The 24,023-nt window shown below is 39.1% G+C and overlaps 1 protein-coding gene and 1 long non-coding RNA gene across 2 annotated transcripts; both read right to left on the bottom strand.

Moving 5' to 3' along the window:
* Positions 1–3,448: 3,448 nt before the first annotated feature.
* On the bottom strand, positions 3,449–8,610 carry LOC111335337 (ZP domain-containing protein; the record flags this gene model as incomplete). Its single annotated transcript, XM_088740055.1, has 5 exons — positions 3,449–3,700; positions 5,066–5,376; positions 5,782–6,355; positions 7,313–7,451; positions 8,389–8,610. Coding segments are annotated over 5 exons (1,401 nt in total), but the record flags the coding sequence as incomplete, so codon positions are not given.
* A 5,391-nt stretch (positions 8,611–14,001) lies between these two features.
* LOC148719011 (uncharacterized) lies at positions 14,002–23,990 on the bottom strand. The gene is made up of 6 exons (XR_015994082.1): positions 23,880–23,990; positions 23,291–23,364; positions 18,971–19,144; positions 18,293–18,366; positions 15,676–15,729; positions 14,002–15,330 (listed from the first exon to the last, which is right to left on the bottom strand). It is a non-coding gene; the product is annotated as an uncharacterized LOC148719011 (long non-coding RNA).
* Positions 23,991–24,023: the final 33 nt, after the last annotated feature.

Genomic DNA, 24,023 nt, shown 5'->3' with positions numbered 1-24,023 from the left:
CAGATTTTTTTTCATGGGTCTCCAGATTTTCCTTTATCAGGGGTTGGCAGGTGTGCTGTGTCATCATCGCTTTTAAGACTTTGAAAACGTCTTATTTCAACTTGAGTATTCTTTCGAACATTCCTCTTCGTTTGTGAGGTTTATGAGGGTGTATTTAATCAAGGATGGAGCGACAGGAAGGAAAACCGCTTTGATAATTTGAGCGTCGGTACACTGACAGACGCCATTTTGATTATTATGTTGACCTCCTCAGGCAAAAATTTCCACTTCTGTCCCACCCTCTAGTTATATGAACACGTAAAGGAGACAGTGGGGAGGCAGGGGAAAACAGGTTTAATACATAAATTAATTGTCTAACAGATTAGAATGGAGTGATTGAGTGAGTGTGTGAGTAAGTGAGTAATTGAGTGAGTGAATTTTGCGTCCATACCTAGACCTCCTGGTATAACTAAGTCATTATCATGAGGTAAAAAGGCAATTGACGCAAAGAGTTCAACCACTTTTTAAAGACCATTTGGCTTGAAGGTGAAGCGACTCGACTCCTCAAAGAATGTGAAAAATCTCTATTCATCTGGCGAGTTGGAACGGCGGTCAAAGGCAAGCAACAGGTCCTGTGCGTTCTTTGAAGATCTATAACATCGATAGACAATTGTAAATGAGAACGAGCCAGTTCTCTATTACCTGAGGTTTGGTCCAAAACGTGGTCTCGTACTAGAGGAGCTCGTGCTAGTTCTACTTACAAACGATTTACCTCCTGAAGGAGTTATTTGATCCTGATATTTCAATATTAAAATGAGTTTGTCGATGGATACAAGCAATCGTGTTGAATCTTGTAAAAAAGACATGAACAGTGTATGTGTCGATGATATTTTAATTTTACAGGAGGAAGAATGACATTTGATTTTGTTAGACATTTAAGAATAAACACTAGCGAGAAAAACACACAACGTTTCGATGACTCCATGTCATCATTCTCAAGTGAGAAGAGAATAAAAATGAATAGTTAATTTATACCGTACGAAGGTGGGAAACGTAAAAAAGTTTAGAATATTTAAAATATTTAAATAAATAATTGCGCGTGTTGAGTTCATAAATGTAAACTATTAAATATTCGGATTCCATACGCGCGAAACTATTTATTTAATAGTTTACATTTATGAACTCAACACGCGCAATTATTTATTTAAATATTTTAAATATTTTAAACTTTTTTACGTTTCCCACCTTCGTACGGTATAAATTAACTATTCATTTTTATTCTCTTCTCACTTGAGAATGATGATATGGAGTCATCGAAACAGGAGGAAGACTTTTGAAATTTCGAAATGACTAAGACCCCTCCCCCCGTTTCTAACTACTGACCGACGCATTTAGCCAAAGATTGGAAGCGAACGACGGTGAAAAAATATATTTCGTTCAATCAGACACACGAACGAAAGTACTTCACAGAGAAAATCTCAGGATGGATGAAATGAATAAGCTTTGAGATCTATAGTGTGGCGATAAAACTGCTAAGAAATTCAAGAGCTGTATGATGGACCTGGATTACTGAGGGGTCTTACTAGTTCTCCACGACAGTTTAGCCAATTTTACCCAACTCGAAGAAAAGCACGGGTCATTCCGTCAATTTTTGAAATTAAAGCAAAGATGATAGGTGTTTTAATTGGTGATGAGTATAAGAATAGCTCAGTAAATTTCTACCTCATTCAACAGAGACTAATATTTACCTCCATTCTTCAAGATCGACAACTTTCCGCCCTTTTTTTTTTCCTAATTTCATGACTCTATGCAGGATTCCTGATTCTTATTACACCTTCTCTAATCTTTGATCTCAAATGAATCAAATGAAAAACCCAGACTGAATATCATAATAGTTGGTCATAATTTTGATTTAATTTGAAATGAAAACCGTAAATGTGCAGGGAACTGAATTCTATTACAGATTCGACGATTTTCCATGCTAAGTATAACGCATACAATATAATTTATACTTACTTTATTGTAACAGCAGCATGGTACCAGCGTTGTACCTCAAGGCAAAAACGACAACAGTGCTACCTTTATGACTGCTTAAACGAAAGTGCAGCGGTTTTATACTAATTAAACAGTTTGTGTTTTTAGGTAAAAGTTCTATCTTTTGCTCAATGAGGTAAAAGACGATGAAAGAATCTTAGCTTATTATGCTTTCTACTCGTTATGACTCGTTTGAAAACAATACTAGCTTTGTATCTTTAATTGGTGTAAATCACATCCATTTGGCATCATGAAGCAGAACTAAACTTTTCGGCAACCTTGCAAACGGAACACTGTTTGTAATGTCGACAGAGTCGAAGTTTTAAGGCTACTCAAACTTTTTAGGAATAAAACAGAGCCTTGGCTTGTGAAATACAATTTTTAAGCATTAAATCGCTACATAATATCTTTTAATATGTGAGATAACATATTCATACCAGATTTTGAAGACATTTCTACTCCAGGTCTAAACGTTAAGGAATCAAAGCGTACCTGGAGAGATGTTAGGAATAGAAAGACTTGGCGAAGAAAAATATTCCTGATTTCCCTTTGTATTCAAGGCTCCAGAAACAGATATCTTCACATCATCATCCTGCTAAGCCCACTTAAATAAGTTATGAATATTTGTCTTAATCTTAGATATGAAAAAATCTAAAGCGAGGCAAACTCTAACGGTACGCTTTGATGTCACCAGTGTTATCATACTCATCGCTGATTAGAAAATTTTCACAAACAATTACTCAGCCAGCAGTTTTCGATTTCATGCAGCTTGGTCTTGAGATTTTGCACTACCCAGTAAGCCAATCAAGTGAAAAATTGGAAACACTTGTGAGCAGATCACTTGCGTTATCCTGCAGTTGAAGGAGTCTTTATTTATCAACACACTTTATTTATCAACACACGTTCATTGATCCCACAGGGATCAATGAACGCTTTTCATTCCACTAATTTATTCATGTTTTTCTCGTTGCCATGCACCCACCAATAACGTAGCTCCATTTTCTGCCTTTAAAAGCACACACAACCCACAATTCCTCTATTCGCTCCGACGAAGGGCTAACGCTCGAAACGTCAGCTTTTGTAATCATTACGGTGGCCAATTTACCATTTCAACTTTGTTGATATATCCAAATTATTTCGTTACTCCCACCGACGCAGCCCCAAACAGTTTCTTTCGAAACTATCAGCCTTTATTCATTTATTTATCAACGTTGAGTTCCCACCCGCGCTCATGTTTTTGAGTTGCTGTTAGGATTTTTCTGGAAATAGGTGGCCTACGGCTTATGTTTAATCGAAAAGTGTTGGCCAACTTCTACACCAGGAAATTGAACTTGCGATTTCCAATCATTGGTTATACCAAAAAGACAGAAAGAGGTCGTTAACATAAGTTGTTGAAAAACTAGTCCTCGTGTAAAATACTGAGTTCTCAAAGAACAATTAAAGAAAGGCAACAGCGCATCTAGTGAAAGTTTATGTATTTCTCAAACTCAAGTGCCCTATAGGGCCAGCTCAGTCCAGTCCGGTCTGTATCATCAATGTTCAGGCTTTTCCTTCTCATGACCACTGAAAACTTCTGCAGCAGACCGTTTGTGTCGTAACTTTTTAAAGATTACAAGTCCAGTTCCCATGGCCGCCAGGCAAGCAATGCATATCATTACCAGACCAACTACGAAGGTAATATCAGAAGCTAAAGAAGTGTTGTGAAGTAAATTAGAAGTCGTTATTTTGATGTTTTTTTTCAGTTGAACTTTTGTTTTGTTAAGCCTTGCCTCTTGCGCCTAAGTGTTGTTTTGGTAGAATTATATTTTGTTTTAGCTCAGCTCGCAGCTTTCCCAATAACCGTATTAGACATTTTGATCGCTTCTTATGGTTGAGAATAATTTGTTTCATAGGTGGTCATGTTTGCGTTGGTAAGGCTGACCTTGCGTTATACCCACACTGAAGTTCCTGTTTGTGTGCGCGATTCCTGTGCGCAGCTGTTGACGTTCAATTGGTTCCTTGGCGCCCGTCAAAGTGCTTTGGTGAGGGTCACACATTTTCCTATCTTTTTGCAAAATAAACGGATGCACTGTGAAAACTCTCACGGTCAGCTAACCCAAACATGTCTACGGTTTTCCTACTTAAAGCGTTGGTACCTCTCGCTAGAGCATTAGATGCATAGAGTATTAGATGCGTAGAGCATTAGAAACATAGAACGTCGCTGTGGCAGAATTTAACTCTTTTGGAAGAGAATAAAAGAAAAGATACAGAGTCCTAGTACCTCTCGTTAATTCGGCCGAGCGAGCTGTAAAACCTCCAACAGAAGCAAGAAGGTAGTTGATAAATGAAGTACGAATAAAGCAGCCACGTATTAAGGTATTATACAGACGTTCTTTTGTAGAATATAGGTAACTAAATTATCCCTTCATCCAACCATGTTAAGCAACCCCTTGTTTATCAATTAAAAGTTCCATAATTACTTGAATGGATTGCCTATTGTGTCTCATTTATCTTAAATAGCAGGCAACATGACGCTACCTTGGGAATAGGAAGGGGGTCATACTGTTGTAGGAAGCCTAAAATTATTTTGGGGTCAATGTAAGACGTTTTCCCTTTTTTACTGTGGTACTCAACCGAAAATGCAATACTTTTAATGTGTTTGCTTGCCGGCTGGCGAGGTAACCATGCTACTAATATAGCTTAAAAGTATTTATAATTTACTTAAAAGCAATCTATTAAGATTGATAACGGTCATCTTTCCAAGGACCTGATAATGAAAGAAGCTGAAATCCAAAGATCTCCAAAAAAGAAAAAAAATACAAAAAGGGAGAAGAAAGCAAAAGCCAAACAAAAAAAACATAATAGCCACTATTCAAAGTTGATGAAGGGTATTCTTTTTGCGCGGCTATTTCATTCACACGCAACAGTAATTAGCGCCGACAACGACAACCTCTGCTTTCTAATTATAACTTCAGAGAGCCAAATTACATCTGAGTTACAGGTGTGACTTAATTCGATGTACCGTATGATATATTTCTTTAGAAATGTTTTAATCTGAAGTCTGCGTACATACCGTTCTTTTCGTCACTGGCTCCACCATTGCTTTCCTTCTCTTCTTTCTCCTCGCTAACATGAAGGAGCGGACCCTGGGTCCAAGAATACTGCTCATCCATCTCGTGATCACTTACTTGACGTTTCCCTATGTTACCTGATGAACACTTCTTCGCACATTGGGAATCTGGGTCGGTTGCGTCGCATATGATCACGTGGCACTGAACAAATACAAACGAATCGGTACCAATAAATTTAGCGGTTTCAATGCTAAACCCCTGCAAGTTGATCGAGTGTGCGGAATGGTAGACCACAGAGGGATAGTTGGCACTTCTAAGAAAAAAATCCACTTTATAATTTAGCTAAACAAATAGAAAAACTGTCAAACCAAACAACCGTCTTCAACCAACGCTATTTTTCTTCTACGTTCAAGCTGATGACACCTTGGCCCATTTGGACGAGAAAACGAGAGAAGAAGAAGAAGAGGAAGAGAAGGGGACGCAAATTATGTCGTTTAACTCCTTGCTTTGTATTGCATTTTATTGCGTTTCCACAATACTTATAATTTTACTGCGAAAGTCTTGCATGTAGCATCACAAGCGTTGGAAGATGGTTGATTTCGTTTAGGGCCAGATTTTAGAAGGTTTGCAATGCTTAGGTAGTTAAAAGTATTCTCTGACTCTAAATTGAAGTCTAACGGCCACTGCAAGAAATAATATGATCAAATACTTGGCTTACCCTTTCGAAATAAACTCATACTTCGGTGCGTTTTCTCGTTGATGAGTGGGCGTGGTATAACATCGATCAGCAATACTTGACATCCGCTTATCACTTATCACCGATACCTCCAAGAAAAGACGTTTCTGTGCCACAAATAAAAGAAAATCCTCTTCCTTGTAAGGAATCTCAAATTTCTTGTCAGGGAACATATTCAAAACGAGTGTGAAGTTCCCTTTGCCTTCTTCACTAATTATGACTTTTCTATTGACTGCTCTCCAACCAACCGATGACACCACACCATGACTGGAATGAACACAACTGAACTGTATTTTCAACTCACGTATCATGGCTTTTTTGGAAGCTGTGGGAACTTTCAAGACCATATTGGAGTAAACGACATCTGTAGTCGTGTGCTTGCGTGTAGTTTTACACGCGGTTAGCGGTGTTGTTAGACTGTAATAAGTGTCGTCTTTCTCAGCTTTGCATTTCGTGTCCAGGAGTCGGAGATGCTCACGGTTGATACCAGGAAGGAGGGTCTTAGGAACATTTATTGTCATGTTTTTGCGGTTGCAACGTAGCTTTGCTGAGGGAACTATATTTCAGTCATAAAGTCAGTGTTAGTGTCTCGGAAAACATGGTTTTGTGATTTGTATGTAGAAAACCGATGTATCCACAGGCCCTGAATTTCTTTTCTCTCGCTCCTAATGCCCAAGATGTTAAATTTGGCGCAAAAAATGCTAACCTGATTTCAACTGGTTACTTTTGGTCGCTTATAGGTCAGCTATTCAGTCAGTTTGTCGATCGTTGCTTTGGTCAGTCTTTCTATCAGTCTTCATTCAGTGGGTCGGTTGGTCAGTCAGTAGTCAATAACACATACACAATAACAACAACAACGACATCTTTACGTATGATGCACGATCCTCGCAGTAGATAGCGCTATTTATGCAATAGCGAAAATCAGACCTGAAAAAAATCAGGCCTGTACGGGATTCGAACCACTGACCTCTGCGATACTAGTGCAGCGCTCTACCTGCGTGTACCTAGCATCTACCTAGTGTAGAGTGCTGCACTAGTATCGCAGAGGTCAGTGGTTCGAATCCCGTACAGGCCTGATTTTTTTCAGGTCTGATTTTCGCTATTACATAAATAGCGCTATCTACTGCGAGGATCGTGCATCATACGTATCTAATACCGCAGTTCAAAATATATGAACTTCATATATTCATTGCATCTGAACAACATCTTTATTTATACTCCCAAATTAACTTATAAATGAAGACTACCTGCAAAATATCGAAGCTAATCGAGGCAGGTAGTATGTGAAACGTGTCAATTGCATTCTAATATAATATTATTCTAATGACAAAAAATAAACGACTAATTACAAAGGTACAGAGTACAAAGTATAGATATACTAATTGCGAAGCCACAAGCACATGATTAAAAACAGGAAAAGCTCAAAATACTCTTTATTTTTCACGAAGTCTAGTTTTTTGTCATTTCGTTTATTAATGTATCAGTAATGTATGACATAAAGTGGCTGTCATACCTAAGCAACCGTAGAGCTCCATCCGAAGTGAGACATGAACAGACCATTCTGTCGGTCTTAATCTGATGAAACGGGCTTTGATCGGAGGGTATAATTGGGGGTAAACAATGCTGTCTGTGTCATTATTTCCTTGAAAGAGCTGACGATGAAAATTAATAAGTATACAATTGAAGTAGAAACGAAAGCAAGGAAGCAGCGTACTCGCCAATGATAGAAAAATTTTGCGAGACCTAAATGCAGAGCCTTACTTCCTTTCACCTTAGTAGATGTTTAAACTGTCGGTAGAAGAGTTTTTTTTTTTTTTTCACAACGGAAGGCCGTGAGGGGAGGGGGGGGAGGGGGATGGGGAATGGGGGAATTGCTTTGGTTAAGAGAAGCATAAAAATTTAAAGGTCCTTAATTGTAGTTAGACCGTGGGCTTAATTTTTTTATTTTTTTATTTACAGAACAAATAAAATGTTTGGCGTCGTTTGTTAGGTTCTGCAAGAAAATGGCAATAAATACGGGGGCCGAGATGAATTAATTGATTCAAAGAGAAGGGTACTTTGCATTGTCAGGCTCACTTAGAGAGGTCTGTACGTTCCTTCTTTTCCCGTAACTTTTTATCAGAACCCTGTCTACCTAAAGTTAAACTTAATGTACTATCCTCTGCCGTAATTATTCTTGTATCTGGGTCGTTAAGAAAGATCAGGAGAACTGATCGCGAAAGAAAGGCAAAATTTTGAAACGACATTTGCCACCAAATCTAGTCAGAGCCTAGAGTCTTTGTGCCCAGTAGTCCGCTAAAAGAGGTCAAAAAGAGTAATGCAAGGTATAAATATGTCCACTGTGCAACTGGAAACGCTGGGGTTTGGTGAGTTAAAAGATTTTCCTGCCCATCTGTGATAGAAACAAATGCTTACACACCTAGTTCTTCTTTCTTTTCCCGTCTCTTTTCACCAAAATCCTTTCTCTTCAAAGTTAAACTTAATGCGAGCTCAAAACTTATACAAATCTAAAGGCTATTAAAAACATTACCTGTTCAATGCCGTCAGGTGTTCCAAACAGAATAAAGGGATATTTGAAGACAGCCTTACCTTTGGCGGACTATGGTCGGATTCTCCGTAATAGTGAAAGTTTACTCCATCGTCGCTGTATTGCAGTTTGTATTTAGTCACCCACTGGCTGTAAACATTTCTCCATGATAAATTTCTTCTGATTTTTTTATCATTTTCCCAAGAAGGGTTTTGAAAGCCATTACGAATATCCCGCGGCCGCCATCTTGAATAGTGCGCAATGCACTCCAGGCTGATGACGTGTAATGGTTACTCAGACTACGTTATCATTTGTTATGAGTTAAAACTATGCCAGTTTGGTAATATTTGGTAATATCATCATTCCTGTTTTGTTCTGTTTTGTTTTTGAGTCGGAAACTATATGATATCATACGAGTGTTAGCTTTGTCTTAGTTTTATTCCCGTACGCAAGCTTATAATCTAACTGAGCGTGAAAACCTTCAAATTAAAATTCGAAAAGTCTGTTTCGTTTTCTCTTTAAGGATTTTCGTCTCTACTAACGTTATAATGACGTCGATTACGACGCTTGGCACATTTACAAACCTTTGGTTTTTCTTCTGTTGTTACTTGCCGGCTCGTTTGTTCCGAAATTTCACAATTTTCACCGGGAAATGGTCGGACATAGCACAAATTGGTAGATGATATGAAAGCTTTAACTCAGTTCCGTGTTTTGTAACCTGATAGAGCACGAGTAGTTATAAGCCCGGGGGGATTCTTGGACATATTGATACAACCTTGAATTTTAAGGCAACTCATAAAAACAACCTTGACATCAAGGTTTTTCTTTTTTTAACTAGATTTAAAAATGGACAGCCTTGATTTCAAGGCCTTTGCTCATCACGCTTGACATGGCCAGAAATTTGGGTCAAAATGCCGGACGCGCGTGCGTATTGAGAAGTTAATGGCGGCGAAATCGTGTAAGGAAAGGTATGGGATTTCCACAAAAATCCAAAATACCACAAATACGAGTAAGATTATTCCTTAGCTCCGACTCGAAACATGTTCAGTAGAGATTAAGTTGTACTTCTAACATAAAAATAATTCAAAAGCTGTTTGTCTACTTACTTCCAGCAAAGTCAGCAATGTTCGATATTCGAGGCTACCCATTACCTCTAGTCTGTTTCAAATATAGCATAATCCATGGCAAAGGATCGCCGATTTGAGGAGCAGCCCTCCAGGGAGTCAACTAGCTCCGACTCGCATTAAATAAAGGGAAGTTGGAAGTAAGCAAATCGTCCATAAAAAGAGACATTTCTTGACAATGAGATACTTCCAAAAGAGCTTGAAAACTGCTATTTTTGCTCTGTGGCGTCTGTAACCTGAGACCATCCTTGAGGACGCACCAGAAGGGAAAGCGTTAAAAGAAAAACCCTCTGCGAAACCTTCAAACTGTCGCCATATTAGTTTTTCTAATTCAGCAATGCTTGACGGGAAATAAACTCAATCCAGACCCCTCATACTAAAGTACGGCCTTGAATAAAAATTTTCTCGCGCGAAAATTAAGAAGCAGATCAGAGAAATCTGTATTAGTACGTTCGTTGAACTTTGTTTTCAACTGGGAGAAAAAGCCCTTTTCAAGTACGATTTGTCTAGATCTTCCCATTATTTAATGCAAGTGGTTTAAGTGACAATTTCCAAAATGTCTGACATCTTAGACGATTAAAAAAAAAGCCAGCTTGAGTGGACATTAAAGCTTAGTAGATAGAGTCCCTTGCATTATATCAGACAGCAAATTGCTATAAGTGCTCTGCCTTAAAAATACCAAGAAATCAGTTCAAAGTTGTCTTTCTTTTGCTTTTTTCTCCATAAAGAAGGTCCACAGAACTTAAATCGTTCAATATTTTATATGGAATTTGTCTTGACCGCCATCTTTGTTTTCATCCGACTGCAATCCGCTGACAAATGAATGCGGGAGCAAAATGTCCTCGATTTCTGGCGATGATTTCAAAATATCACCCGTGAAATTCATGGTATCGATCGGCATCATTAATGTGAGATTTCACATTTCCTGAACTTGATGCTTTCAAGAAGACAAGACATATGTAGGAAGAAGTCCATAGAAGATTTGGGAAGGGGAACCGCATGATGAATTCACCAGACTTTTATACTGGAGATAGCTTCGGTCTTTTATTGACAACCACCTTCATGGATGTCTACTTATTGCATTGAATAACATCCAGCTGGAGTATAAAGTCTTTAACTGTCAAAAACTCGCTGAAAGGCCTTGTCTAACGACAAAAATGGAGAGAGATTCGTGTACGAACATTCCACTCATCTCAAGACAATCTCAATAGATAAGGTTTCTGGCACGATAATCAATGAGAGCATCAATGTTCCAAGGAAGTCAATAAGGGAACTTGTTCTTCTCTTCTACGAGACATAAACTGCAGGAATGAGGGATAGTGCTTAAACTTTTTTTTAGGTCAGATCCCCTCACAACAGAACATTTTTCTTCTCTGAAAATGCTTGCTGTTTCACTGTAAGTCAAGAAGAGGTCCTCATAGAGCTGAAATGAATCATAACCATCAGTGTCCTGCGCGATTTCTCCTGCAAACGTCACAGTAAGTCGATCAACAAGAGCTCTTGATAGGTTGTTTACGAGGAAATAAATTGTATGTCCACTCACTGTCAGGTCGAAGATAAGTGCGAATGATCCAAGCACAAGTTATACCCCATTATCAAGCTTTGGAACTGGAACTTAAAGGATTTCACTAGGAGAGGCCTTGTTCGGATTGAATGTTACTCCATGAATTATGAGGTCCGCTTTGAGGTTTGACGTCCTTTTTCAAAACTCTGATTACTTTGTTCACTGACTTCCATTAAACTCACATATCTTTTATTTAAGATGGTTGAACTTGGAGATACCGATGCTCGGCTCAACACAATGATTATGAGGACGATGAAGATGAAGGTGATGGAGATACAACAATATCTTTTCAACCAGACATTTATTCAACTGCAGGGCCAGTAGGTGAAGAAATTCCAATGATTGAGAGGACAATAAACAGCGGAGAAGAGAAGGGGTCAAAAACTGCCGAAACATCTCTCATTGAAAGTGATACCACTAATTCGTGAGTCTTCCTTTTTAAAAAAAAATGCATGCAATCACTCACCAAAAATTTTCCGAGTAAAGGCTACAGAACTTGAGGTTTCTTATAGTGAAAGAGGAAAGTTGCAGGTGAAGATGTTTTGTCGTGGAAAGAAGGCATATTCCAAGTATACTGGAGAAAGGGTTACGAATGATTGAAGGTTAAATCCAAAACTCACAGAAAAAATCAAAACTTCACTTGCCTAGAACGACTGGTTTTGATCGTTCAGAAGGATAAAGAAATTGGAGAGCTGCAAACGTTCCTTCAAGATTATCGGAGGATTATTGATAGTGAGAATGTAAGCTCCGTTTCAAGGGAGCAAGCAAGAGAAAGGACAATAGAAAATCAAGAGCGGATTGATGCTCTTGAGAATGAGAGAGAGAGGGAGAGAGCGGGAGAGAGAGCGAGAGACTGGACATTTTAATTTTTATCTAAAGAAAAGGATTAACAGAACTGTCACCAAAGAAGATTTTCGACCAGAATAACTTGATCTCCGTAAACTTGAAATTAATGGTTAAATAAAACAATCTTTTTAGCAAAGTAAAGCACGATGGAAATCCCATGAAATTTATAAACTCAAGGAAATATGAAAATTTATGAAGTTGAAAATGAACAAGGAAGGAGTTATAGCGTTGGATTGTCTGTTGACGACAATGGCAGAGAATCTTTTCAAAAAATTGAAAATAAAGCTCGAGAAGCTTTAAGAACCTTTCCAAATAAAAACAAATCGAGGAAGTCATCTGAAAAACTTAATCCTGAAGATTTTTCTCAAATTAAATATTCTCAACATGATGAAAATAAGGATTACCCAAAATTTTATGCAAAAATCTATCATGATAGCAAAATGTTGTTGAAGAGATTTTTTTAATTCACCTGATGATCAATATGTTCTGGTTTGCTTTGTTTGAACGTGTTCTAGATGTGCATGTTCCGAATAAAGGCCTCCTCTGGGGCCTTAAGTCGCCGTAACTTTGGGCGACTTTGGGCGATTTAAGGCAACTTACACTGACCTCTACCAAAAAGAAGCTTTGCGGCAACTTTCTGACATCTCTTTTTATCAAAAGCAAAACTCCGTCAAGAATACGATCAACCAGCTCATAACTAAACAAGAATTGCCGGCCACAGCAAAAAATCTCATCATAACCACTCCTAGAGCTTCTCGTATTTACTTTTTACCTAAAATTCACAAACCTAACAAACCGGGTCGGCCCATTGTCTTGGCTTGCAGTTGCCCTACCGAACTTATCTCCAGTTATCTAGACAAAATTATGGCTCCCATCGTCAAAACTTTACCATCATATATTAAAGACAGCCAACGCGCTCTTCAAATTTTTCGAGACTTTAATTTCCCTGGCCAAAACAAACTTCTTTCCACCATGAATATTACTGTCATTCCTTATGGCGAAGGCCTTCTGGCCCTTCAACATTTTTTGGATCAACGTACTGTTAAGGAACCTTAATCTGAAACACTACTACGCTTAGCCGAACTATTGCTCACACTCAATTGTTTTTCATTCGGAAACAACTTCTTCAAACAAACCAATGGTGTAGCCATGGGCGCCTAAATGGGACCTAGCTATGCCAATCTTTTTGTAGATTTTGTCGAACACCAAATTTTCAGCCAAGACAACAGCTCCAAACCTGAACTCTACGGTCGCTACATCGACGACTGTATCGGCCCTGCCTCCTCTCCCAGAGAGGAGCTCACACAATTCATAACTGCAGTCAATTCTTTTCACCCGGCTCTGAAATATACCTGGAAAATTTCTGACAATTCTTTATCCCTTTTAGACATCAAAGTTTCAATTGAAGGTAACAGTTTATGCATTAGTGTGTATTACATACCTACAGACTCGCATAATTACTTGTTATATTCGTCTTCGCATCCATCTCACGTCAAGAATTCCATTCCTTTTTCTCAGTTTCTATGACTTCGTCGTTTATATAGTGATGACTCTGATCTCCACCAAAAATCAGAGTCAATGTGCCAGTTTTTCGATAAACGTGGTTACCCTGTTTCTGTCGTTCAAGCGGGTTACCACCGCGCCCAACTTATTGATCGACATTCAGCACTACAAACGTCGCATAAAGAAGACTCCAACCGCATTCCATTCACTCTCACGTTTCACCCTCACAACCACTCAGCTAAATCCATCATTCTCAAAAACTTTAAATTACTTCAAAACGATCCAGAGACAAGCACTATCTTTTCGCAGCCTCCGCTCATTTCATTCAAACACGACAAAAACATAGGCAATTTTTTGGTCAGAAGTTCTTTTCAGACTAATGACCAACCAGGCACTTTTAAATGCGCTCGTGTACGATGCAAAACGTGTCCTTTCATTCACAACACTGATAAAATATCGGGACCTAAACTATCCATTAAGATCACCGATCACTTCACGTGCACCTCCGCCAATGTAATCTATTGTATAACTTGCACTTATTGCAAAAAGATATACATCGGCGAAACAGGCAGAAGACTAGGTGAACGACTCCGAGAACACCTTCGAGACGTGGAAAGGAATGACAAGGACACATCGAAACCAGTTCCTAGGCATTTTAATTTACCTAATCATTCTAAGCAGCATATGGCAATCTGCGGTCTTTCCTTACACTTAGGTAGCACGGAAAGCCGTAAAAATCTTTAACAAAAGCTCATCTTTCAAACCGGCATATTCCTCTGATCCTTATGATTAAAGTGGGGTGAAATGAGGTCAATTGGGATTAGGGTGGAACCCATATAACATTGCGTAGCCAATACTGACTTAAGGCAACTTAAGGCGACTTTAGGCGACTTTAGGCGACTTAAGGCGACTTAAGGCAACTTAAGGTCCCAGAGTAGGCCTGAAAAAGAAAATGCGAGTCAGAGACAAATAAGTGCTATACGTGACAAATGAGTGGAAGAGAGCCATTTAAATGAGAAAAAAAGAGAAGAAAGTATGCACACATGTACACGCGGAATCGCTCACTTGAAACTTGGAAAATGAAGCGAAAGTAAAGAAACATCGTTACAAGGGAGAGGAGAAAAGCTGTTAAGGACTATTGGTCACAGAAGTGAATTAAAAACGAAACCGGGACTTCTATAAGACCTAATCATTCTAAGCAACAAATGGCAATCTGCGGTCTTTCCTCACACTTGGGTAGCACGGAAAGCCGTAAAAATCTTGAACAAAAGCTCATCTTTCAAACCGGCAGTCTAGATCCCACAGGGATCAACGAACGCCTTTCATTCCACTAATTTATTCTTGTTTTTCTCGTTGCCATGTTCCCACCAATAACGTAGCTCTATTCTCTGCCTTTAAAAGCACACTCAACCCACAATTCCTCTATTCGCTCCGACGAAGGGCTAACGCTCGAAACGTCAGCTTTTGTAATCGTTACGGTGGCGAATTTACCACTTCAACTTTGTTGATATATCCAAGTTATTTCGTCACCCCCACCGACGCAGCCCCAAACAGTTTCTTTCGAAACTATCAGCCTTTATTCTTCTATAAGACCTTCAACCTATTTATAAGTTCGAAAAGTAGAGATACCACAAATATTTCCATACGGACAGCATTATTAGCAACCAAAGAAATGTATCGGAAGTATTTGGAGATTTCTTTTTGACAATGGAAAACGAAATTGGAGGCCAGCATGTCCTTCATCTCGGCTAAGAAGTAAGAAGACTTCAACACGCACGTAAGCGTAGAAGCAATTCGCCATTCTTATCATAGTCCTCACTTTGAATTCAACAAGAGACTCTCGTGCAGTCGAAAACGAGTTAGAGGAACTAAACACCCAGAAAGCCACGGGATGGGACGCAGTCTATAATAAAATTCTGAAGCCAACGGCCGTCAGCCTTGTGCCTTCGTAACTGGAGCCCCGATTTCTAAAAAGAAGGACAGGACTGATTATGCTAATTTTAGACCAGTAACACTCCTGAAAGCAGAGGAAAAAGAATTCGAATCATTGCCTGTCTCCATGATAAATTGTCCGCTTACAAGAAAACGCAAAGAATGCCTGGAATAAGTTCAAAATGAGGACGTTGGGTGATTATCACGACCTTTATCTAATATCAGACGTTTTCCTGCTTACAAATGTATTCGAAGAGTTCAGAAACATCTGTATTAAGAATTACTATCTAGGCCCAGCCTGCCGTTGGATTGAGTCTGAAGTATGGAAAGTGCATGGCAATCGCAAGTGCTACTCTTCTCACTCAAAACTGTTGAATTACCTGTAAGAGCAGATCCGTGCAAGAATCAAACAAAATCGCAAATCTTTGGCAAAGCTGAAAAAAATCAAATTCACTCGTCGTTTGCATATAGATAGTCTTTAGTAAGTAAATGAATGCCATGCAGTTTTTTCCTTGAAATATCTGTTAATTCCGGAGAAAAACGATGGAAGCCGTTTTCAACATTTGCACAATTTGGCGATCCCAAACGTGTGCAAACAGGGTGGAAATTAGTCGTGATTCACTTGACTCGCTTGTCAAAGACTGCTTCGCTAGAAAAAGCCGTCATAGTTCCAATTTGTTGTATAACTTGCCATGGTCTAAACACCATGATTTCATAAACATTAGATATATCTGAGTATTCAAGAGAAGTAAAGAAGTTTTGGCTCGCCCGTGCTACGTAAAACGGTAGGAGAAGAATAACGATAATTTTGAGCATACGCCTTTGATTAGAATTTCGTAAGATCAAGAAAGACAATACCGAGTTACTTTGGGGAAATGAATGCGGGATTTTTAAGAATTGTTGAAAATCGTCAATGAAGTACCCAAAATCACGCCATGTTGTGTATGCGTGACCGTTAACAAGAACACAATAGTTTTTGTTCTAGAAATCATGGCAACGCAGAAAGCGTAAAGAACAATGCAAATATACTGACCCCAACTTGGATATGATATTCTCTAATTTTCAAAGTGCTTCATTTTACCGTTTGGTTAATTTCATTCGTGAGGTTTATGATGAACAGAGCCGGAAGCCCGCCGCTGCAGCCACGATCAAAACTGGCTTAGTTTTCAATGAATTCTTCGTAGCACACTTTTCACATTTGTACTCTTTATACTGTTAATACAAATTTTTCGGAAAATTCTAAAGGAAACCGTAAAAGAGTTGACAGTAAAGCCAACTAGTTCAAGCATGTGTTCCCATGCAAGTTACTGTGAACCGTTTTGCATATAGATAATTGTATATTATAGATAATTTTTATACGTCTTGCATATAGATAATTATAACAATATATGTAAGATAATATATGTAAAGTTTACTGTGGGGAAATGAATGTAGGATTTTTAAGAATTTGTTGAAAATCGTCAACGAAATACCTAAGATCACGCCATGTTGTGTACGCCGTGTTGTCCTCTTTATAATGTTGTTTCTAAGTTTTCAATCAAATCAGTTCAAAACAGGAAAGAGGCTCGATGGTTTTCAATTGACAGAACTACCCTACATAATTTGCATAGCGCGACATTATAAGATGATAAATTAATTTTGCGAACGTGGACTGGCGACTAAATTCCCGAAAGAGAAAAAACCTCTAGCATTTCTCCAAGAGCAGGAACACGTAAAGTATTGTCTTTCTTAAATTTAGAATTTTTATTTAGTTCACGTGGGAAATAAAACATGCACTGATGTTAACTTAGTTACATAAAATTGAAGTGTTCGATTCTTCAAAAGGAAGTAAAAAGAAAGATGAATTCTTGATAAAATAGTTTATTCGCGATCTAAAGAGCAATCTGCAACCCCAAAGTAACGCATTATAGAGAAAGACCGCATACTTCCTCCCCCCACCCCTCCCCAATCCATGAGCAAATTCAACTGTCGCGCAAGCTCGTTCGGCCTCTATGCAAATTTTTTTATAGATTCAAGCGAAACAAATTTGCATACAGTCTATATAGTCAACTCGATCTGTGTTTTAATGGATTTTGTCGTAAAGAACACCAAAACGTCGTATCAAGCACACAAGGAATAGAAATTGCAAAGTTTAGACGTTTTCAAGAGCAGCCGTTTTGATCGAGCAGAGACATAAAGTGACAGGGCAGATGTCAAACCTACAGAGATTTACTTTCAATTGCTATATGCATCGGAGTCGTGTTAATTTTTGTTATGTAAATGTCTTGATGGTCACATGTGCAGAACAGGATGGTGTGATTTTTTTGTCTTTCTTCACGATTTTCAAAAAATTTTAAAAAATTCCAAATTCATTTCCCCAAACTAAACTTTACATATCGTGAAAGAACATCAACTCTAGTATTATTATTCGTAATCTTACTAAATTCTGAGCAAAGGCACCTGCTAAAAATTATCGTTGTTTTTCGCCTACCGTTTTACGCGACACGGGAGAGCCATAAGCTTTTGACTTATCTTGAATACTGGAATTAATCTAATCTTTATGAAATCACGGTGTTTAGACAATGACAAGTTGTAGGTATTAAACTTTCTAAAGAAAAAGAGATCTCAAGAAGGGAGGGGGAAGGAATTGAGGGGATCCAAACATCGCTTTTCCTTTGTCAAAAATTATAGATCCATTCTTCTGGTGTCTTATATGCCATTAAAAAATATTTGTATTTGCCTAGCGCAGTCACAAAGTCAATGATAGTAATAAACTACATCAGTCTATGTCTGTAACTTTTTCTTTGTTTTTGTTTTGTTTATTTGTTTGCCTGCTCATATCTAATGAATTCGTTCTCAACACAACTGTATTTCAATGGTATAAAAATGACGCGCTAAAGTTGAATACGAACATCGCAATTCATGAACTAAGGCATGATTGAGTCGTATCCCTTTCTGCATTTCCTGCCTTACCACTACTGCTGTAAAATGCAACATTTCACCACACGTTCTACTTACCTCAGGGCCTGGCATGGCAGAAGGGTCTGATATTGTTGTCACAATCTGAGTTAGAACCTCAACAGGCACATCCCCTGGGGATAACATGATAAACACAATGTATGTAGATTATTTTCTGGAAGGCAATTGGACATTTTGCCAAAGAGAACAAGTGTGTGTAGCATCAAAAGACCAGTTACCTCTCACTCCCATCAGAACAACAAGTTGACTAAAATATTGTAAATGGAGAAATGACACCTGTCCATGAGGCATTGAAAGAAACTGGAGAACAGAATTTGAAGCCAAAGCCAGAGATAAGTTGTGACAACAAACTTCTTTTCTATACTCCTTATTCCAATCACTTGAGTCAAATTTTTATTTTTTCAACTTTTCATCTTTTTGCATTTGGCTGCATTTTTAAAATTTCTACATTTGTTCACATACTCACATACCTTTTTTTTAAGTTAAGTGCTCTGAAAAAGTACTTCTACGCTGAACAGGTCTTCTTAAACTTGTATATTTGCATTGCAAGATACGCATTTTTATCAAACATAATTTATGTTCCATTGTTTTCTTCTAAAATTAATTCACTCTTTTTCCTTGGTTGCCCAAGTATTAAGCCATCAGATGTTCTGTAGAATTCCCTTTTAGACATGTTACTAGCTCTGAATTCAAGGGGTGTGATCATTGGTTTCATACCTGTAGTGTAATATCAGACAAAGTGTGTGCCTCCATTTTAAGATTTGGGGCTGTTGGCAAACCATTGGTCTTAACCCTCTCGAATAATACCTGCCAACTTCTGCCTCTTGGCACTGTTATCAACACTTCCATCATCCTCAGAACTCCTTTCCTCCCCAGTCGCTCCAGTCAACTCTGTCATGGACAAAAAAAACCCAGAAATCAATGCACACCAACCTTTTATATAACCTACCTCGAACAAAAACATCAAGTTATCAGCACACATGGGATAAATGCCTACAATACTGCGCTTCCACCTTGAGAAACCTGCCAATTGTTGTGCAAGGTTTTAATGAAGTCAACTTTACACTGAATCTCTAGGTTTGTGCCTTGGGTAGGGCCATTTGAAATGTTGACATTCTGCATATGCTGCAGATGGTACATGCAGATGATGGAAAGAAAGAAGAGCTTGTTCTGGTTTCCATGTAGCTGTATAAACCAGAACCCGTTACTTGATAAACAGTAAACTCAACCGAACTTTAATCTGAACAAAGCAACGCTACACGGCCATATTGTCAAAACGGACAAAAAAAACTCGAGCACATGGTCGAATTTAATGTTGATTGGCTGATCTAGACAACTGACATATCGTCACACCCTTCATTGTTTAAGGAAAAGAAACTAATCACGGATGAATACAAAAGATAAAACTAAATTATCGAGCAACGATGTCCTCAGCTATTGAAGCTTAAAAGGAATGATTAGCAATGTCATTTGGCAACAAGAAAGTCCTTAGAGTAACTTGGTGGTCGAGTCGTCCGGCCAATTCGGGTAACTGGACGTACAACAGGTTTGGGGGGTGAAGACTGCTTCGACACTTTAATTATCTGGGAGCTGCTCCAGGTTCCTTGTTTTTCCCGTTGCCATGTTCCCACCAATCACGTAGCTCCTTTTTCTGCCTTTAAAAGCACACACAACCCACAATTCCTCTATTCGCTCCGACGAAGGGCTAACGCTCAAAACATCAGCTTTTATAATCGAAACGGTGGCCAATTTACCATTTCAACTTTGTTGATATACTCAAATTATTCCTTGGAACAAGTTGTTTCTCGAGATTCTTTAAGTGGTGGTACCTCAAAAGGGGCACTGGTTTTAGGAGGACTGACAGCAGGTTTGGAAATGGTGAGACTTTCCGACAGGTGAGTCTGTTCCGGCATGTGGATGGGCTCAGGGTTGCCCCTAGTGCATGCTGGTTCCTTACTGTTCCGGAGGTGTCTTCTATTTCTCCTGAAGATCTTTCCATCCTCGTTCCTGACTTCATATGATCTCACATCCACTTGCCGCTCTACACGAGCTTTGAACCATCTACCAGACTTGTCTGCAGGCTTTACACGAACAATTTCTCCTTTGCTCAGGGGGAAGGGGAAGTTCCTTGGCACTGATGTTGTAGTGCTTGGCTTGTAGTTGTTTTCTCTTCAAGAGCTTTCCTCGGACTTTCTCGACTATTTTGGGTTTTAGGAGTTCACTGATCGTAGAAATCAGTGTCCTAGTACGGCGACCAAACAATCTTTAATTTGCGATGGAGAACTTTCTAGGCCCTCAGAGGGTGTATTTCTCCAAGCAAATAGAGCTAGGTAGAGGATTTGTTCCGGCTGCCTTGGATTTCTTCAGCAGATTCTTAGCTCTCTTGATAGCATTTTCTGCCTTGCCATTACTTTTTTGGTAATGGGGAGAGCTGGTAACATGTTCAATGTCATAGTTTGTCGTAAACTGTTGGAACTCACCGTCTGGGGGAATTCCATGTGTTGAGAAGTGTCGCTTCAGGGTTCCGATCACTTCATTGCCACTCTTGTTGTCGTGTCGTATTTTGTATGCGTGCGGCTATCAAAAATATTTTAAGAACGCTTAACAGCTCGTGAATTCCTGCGATGCAACAAGTTCACGTGCACGTGACCTTTTTTTAACTCTGCTGTCTTCTGTGAGTATCTAAGTTAGTTTGCAAAGTTCGCGAAGGTTTTTTTCGTAAATGTTCAGAGAGTTTCCAAGCGACGTAGGTAAGAGAGGCTGTAATCCATATACAACGCTGTGAAACTCTGAAGTGAAGGAAACATTAAAACGTGGAGTTTACACTTGTCCTTAAGTTGGTCGATTTCAAAGTAGCTGGAATAATAATCTACTGCGCAGAGGTAGTCTCTGCCTTCAAAATGGAAGATATCGCATCCAACTGTTTCCCACGAACGGTTAAGAGGTGTATCACACATATGAAGCCTTTGAAGAGGATTCCATCCTGTGCAGCTAGCTCATCTCTTAGAATGAAGTAGGGATGTAATTCTGATGGTAGGACTTCTTTCTGATCTGGCCAGCCTTGCAATATTACTTGAGTAAGGCACTGTAATACTGAGTCTGCTGCGGTTTCACGCTGATCTCAGCCAATTGTGGTTCTGAAATGGGAAAGAATTTAACTGCATGAATTTGTTCCGTCTCTTCTTCAGTTGGAGACCGGGCAGTTGTTGGAAGGTAGGCACGGGGACATAGTGTCTGCCAGATACATTTCAGGACAAAGTTTGTAACGGATCTCAACATCATATTGCTGTAATCGTACAAGAAACCTTTGTAGACGTTTAGGGGCTGTTGCCGAGGGTTTCTTACAACTAGTTTATTTGGACTTTTGGAGCAGTTTTCTCACGTATGCCATTTTTAGACACCACAAACGACTCTATCGCGGATAATGTTATCTTTCAAAGTTCCAAACTCGCAAGTTTCGGCGAGCGCTCTGAGTGTAGCGATGTAAGTGTCGATTTATTCTGCCTGTTCCTGCATGCTGTTGTTAAATTTGTATACTTCGTAGACGATGTTTGTTTCCCCTATGCAATGATTTGCCCATAACTCCAGCAATTTATTTATGTCTGCTTTTTCTTCATCGCTTTAAAACGGTAGGCTATTGTGGACTTCGAGAGCCTCCTTGCCAATACAAGTAATAAACGTTGCTACGCGAAGGCAGCTTGTTTTCGTTGGTAATTCGGTGACTTCTTCATAGGCATCCCATACCTGTTGCCACTGTTTCCATTCTTTTGAGAGATTTACACAGCGTACCTCTAGTTTCGGGGGTAAAGAGACGTTACACGAGAATGTAGTTGTAGTGTTCGTACCGCTTGTCGATGGCAGCGTGGCATTTTCACCGTCGGCTGGCATTTTGACTACACTTGTCTGCTTTCAAGTCTTCGCTGAACAAGGCACTTGAACATGTCGAGCTGCACGTCTACTAACTGAAACGAAGACCGTCTTTACCGGTCGCTGCTTGAGCCGTTCACTTCTGACACCATGTACTTGTTACTTATTAATAAACAGTAAACTCAACCGAACTTTAATCTGAACAAAGCAATGCTACACGGCCATCTTGTCAAAACGGACAACAACAACTCGAGAGCATGGTCGAACTAAATGTTGATTGCCTGATCTAGACAACTGACATATCGTCACAGTAGCATGAAGCAACTAGGAATGTAACTTCCCCCACTCCCACCCCCGCTTCCCCCACCTGGGATGCAGTCCATTGTACTGGTTTTCCCCCAGCCTCCCTGACTATTCACCAGTACCTTTTTATGTTCATACAATACAATACAATACAATACAATACAATACAATGTTCTTTATTTCAAGAGAGTAAATACATGATTAACCCAGTAAAGAGTTTTCTAACACATGGCCATCTGTAAACCCACCCATCCCACCCAGGGGAGGAAATCCATCACACAGTAATCTCGTGTGTGGGAAATTAACGTCTCCTACCCCAACCCTGCAGAAGACGGGACCTCCATTTATTCGTCCCTATCCGAGAAGACTAGAATATCTAACCATCTCTTGATGTTATAGAAAGGCAGCAAATACGTCTCAATCATTTTGAGGCCCTGAGTGTTGGTCCGGACAGGGCTCGAACCCTCGACCTCCCGCACAACAGTCCAGCGCTCTATCCATTGAGATAACCGAGAGGTTAGGAGAGAGGCACTGAGAAGGAAAATATTTTACCCAATAACACAATACATTGACTTGGCCAGTTCTAGAGCCCAGACTTCTCAAACAGTAAGTCCAGTGTAAAAACCACTAGGCCACCTCCTCCTCTCAGAAGATGGGAAAGTTTTCTATTAATCATAATTAGTAATTGAAGGTTTGATTTATGATTGCAGTTCTCAGTGCTTATCTATCAGTCAAATTACTGTCCTAAAAAGTATCTGGCTAGACATATGATCTTTGCTCTGACAGGTCAATGCATTGATGAAACATCTAGGGTGTTTAATTAAGATTAGCATGGGCAGTGATCACTGTCTGCACACATAACTGTACCTTTGGTTAGTGAGGTAGAACTTGAAAGTTGAAGCATAGATGACATTAAAGATAAATTTGAGCCAACTGTAGAGCTACATTAAGAAAAAATACAAAAAAGAAACCTTTGTCATCTTCTTGATTGACATAACATCGGTATGCCTGTAATAACACAAATGTGGCAACTTTGATGTTACATTGACAATGGTGAAAGATACAGGATCTTATAGTTACAACAGGAGAAGTGCACACAAGGGTTGGTACAGAGTAGGCTGATTAGAGGCCAGAAAAGTCATCATTTTTGTTTATATAACAGTGCCAACCTGTTACATGGTTGTCCTTTATTCTAAGGAATAAAAAATCAATATCAGCAGAATGATTATCATTATAAGCAGAGTCCCAGATATAATAAATTATAAGCTTAAAATGAAATTAAAAGAACATTTTTTTCCTTTCGTGTTCTCTTGAGCTTAGGACAAAAGAAGACGCCTTGTTTTATAAGACTGTAAAAGAAAAGTTAATAAATGGATGCACAAGTGCTCAAAAAACATTATGCACTCAAAAGCCATATTTTTAAACCGTAATCATACCCAAATTGAAATATACTTACCTTTCACAGAGCGTGCCAATGGAAACAAATTTGCTCACAAAACAGCTGGCCTTTACGGATCGAAGGATTTGCAGGAGTCAATTCTGTTTTTGTGTCGATAACAGTTTCCTTGACGACTTCTTTTCAATTGCAAATAAGATGTAA

This window comes from Stylophora pistillata, chromosome 12 (genome assembly GCF_964205215.1).
Source record: "Stylophora pistillata chromosome 12, jaStyPist1.2, whole genome shotgun sequence".
In the NCBI taxonomy this organism is placed as follows: Eukaryota; Metazoa; Cnidaria; class Anthozoa; order Scleractinia; family Pocilloporidae; genus Stylophora; species Stylophora pistillata.
Note: the sequence above shows the minus strand (reverse complement) of the source record. Positions and strands in the feature narration are given on the sequence as shown.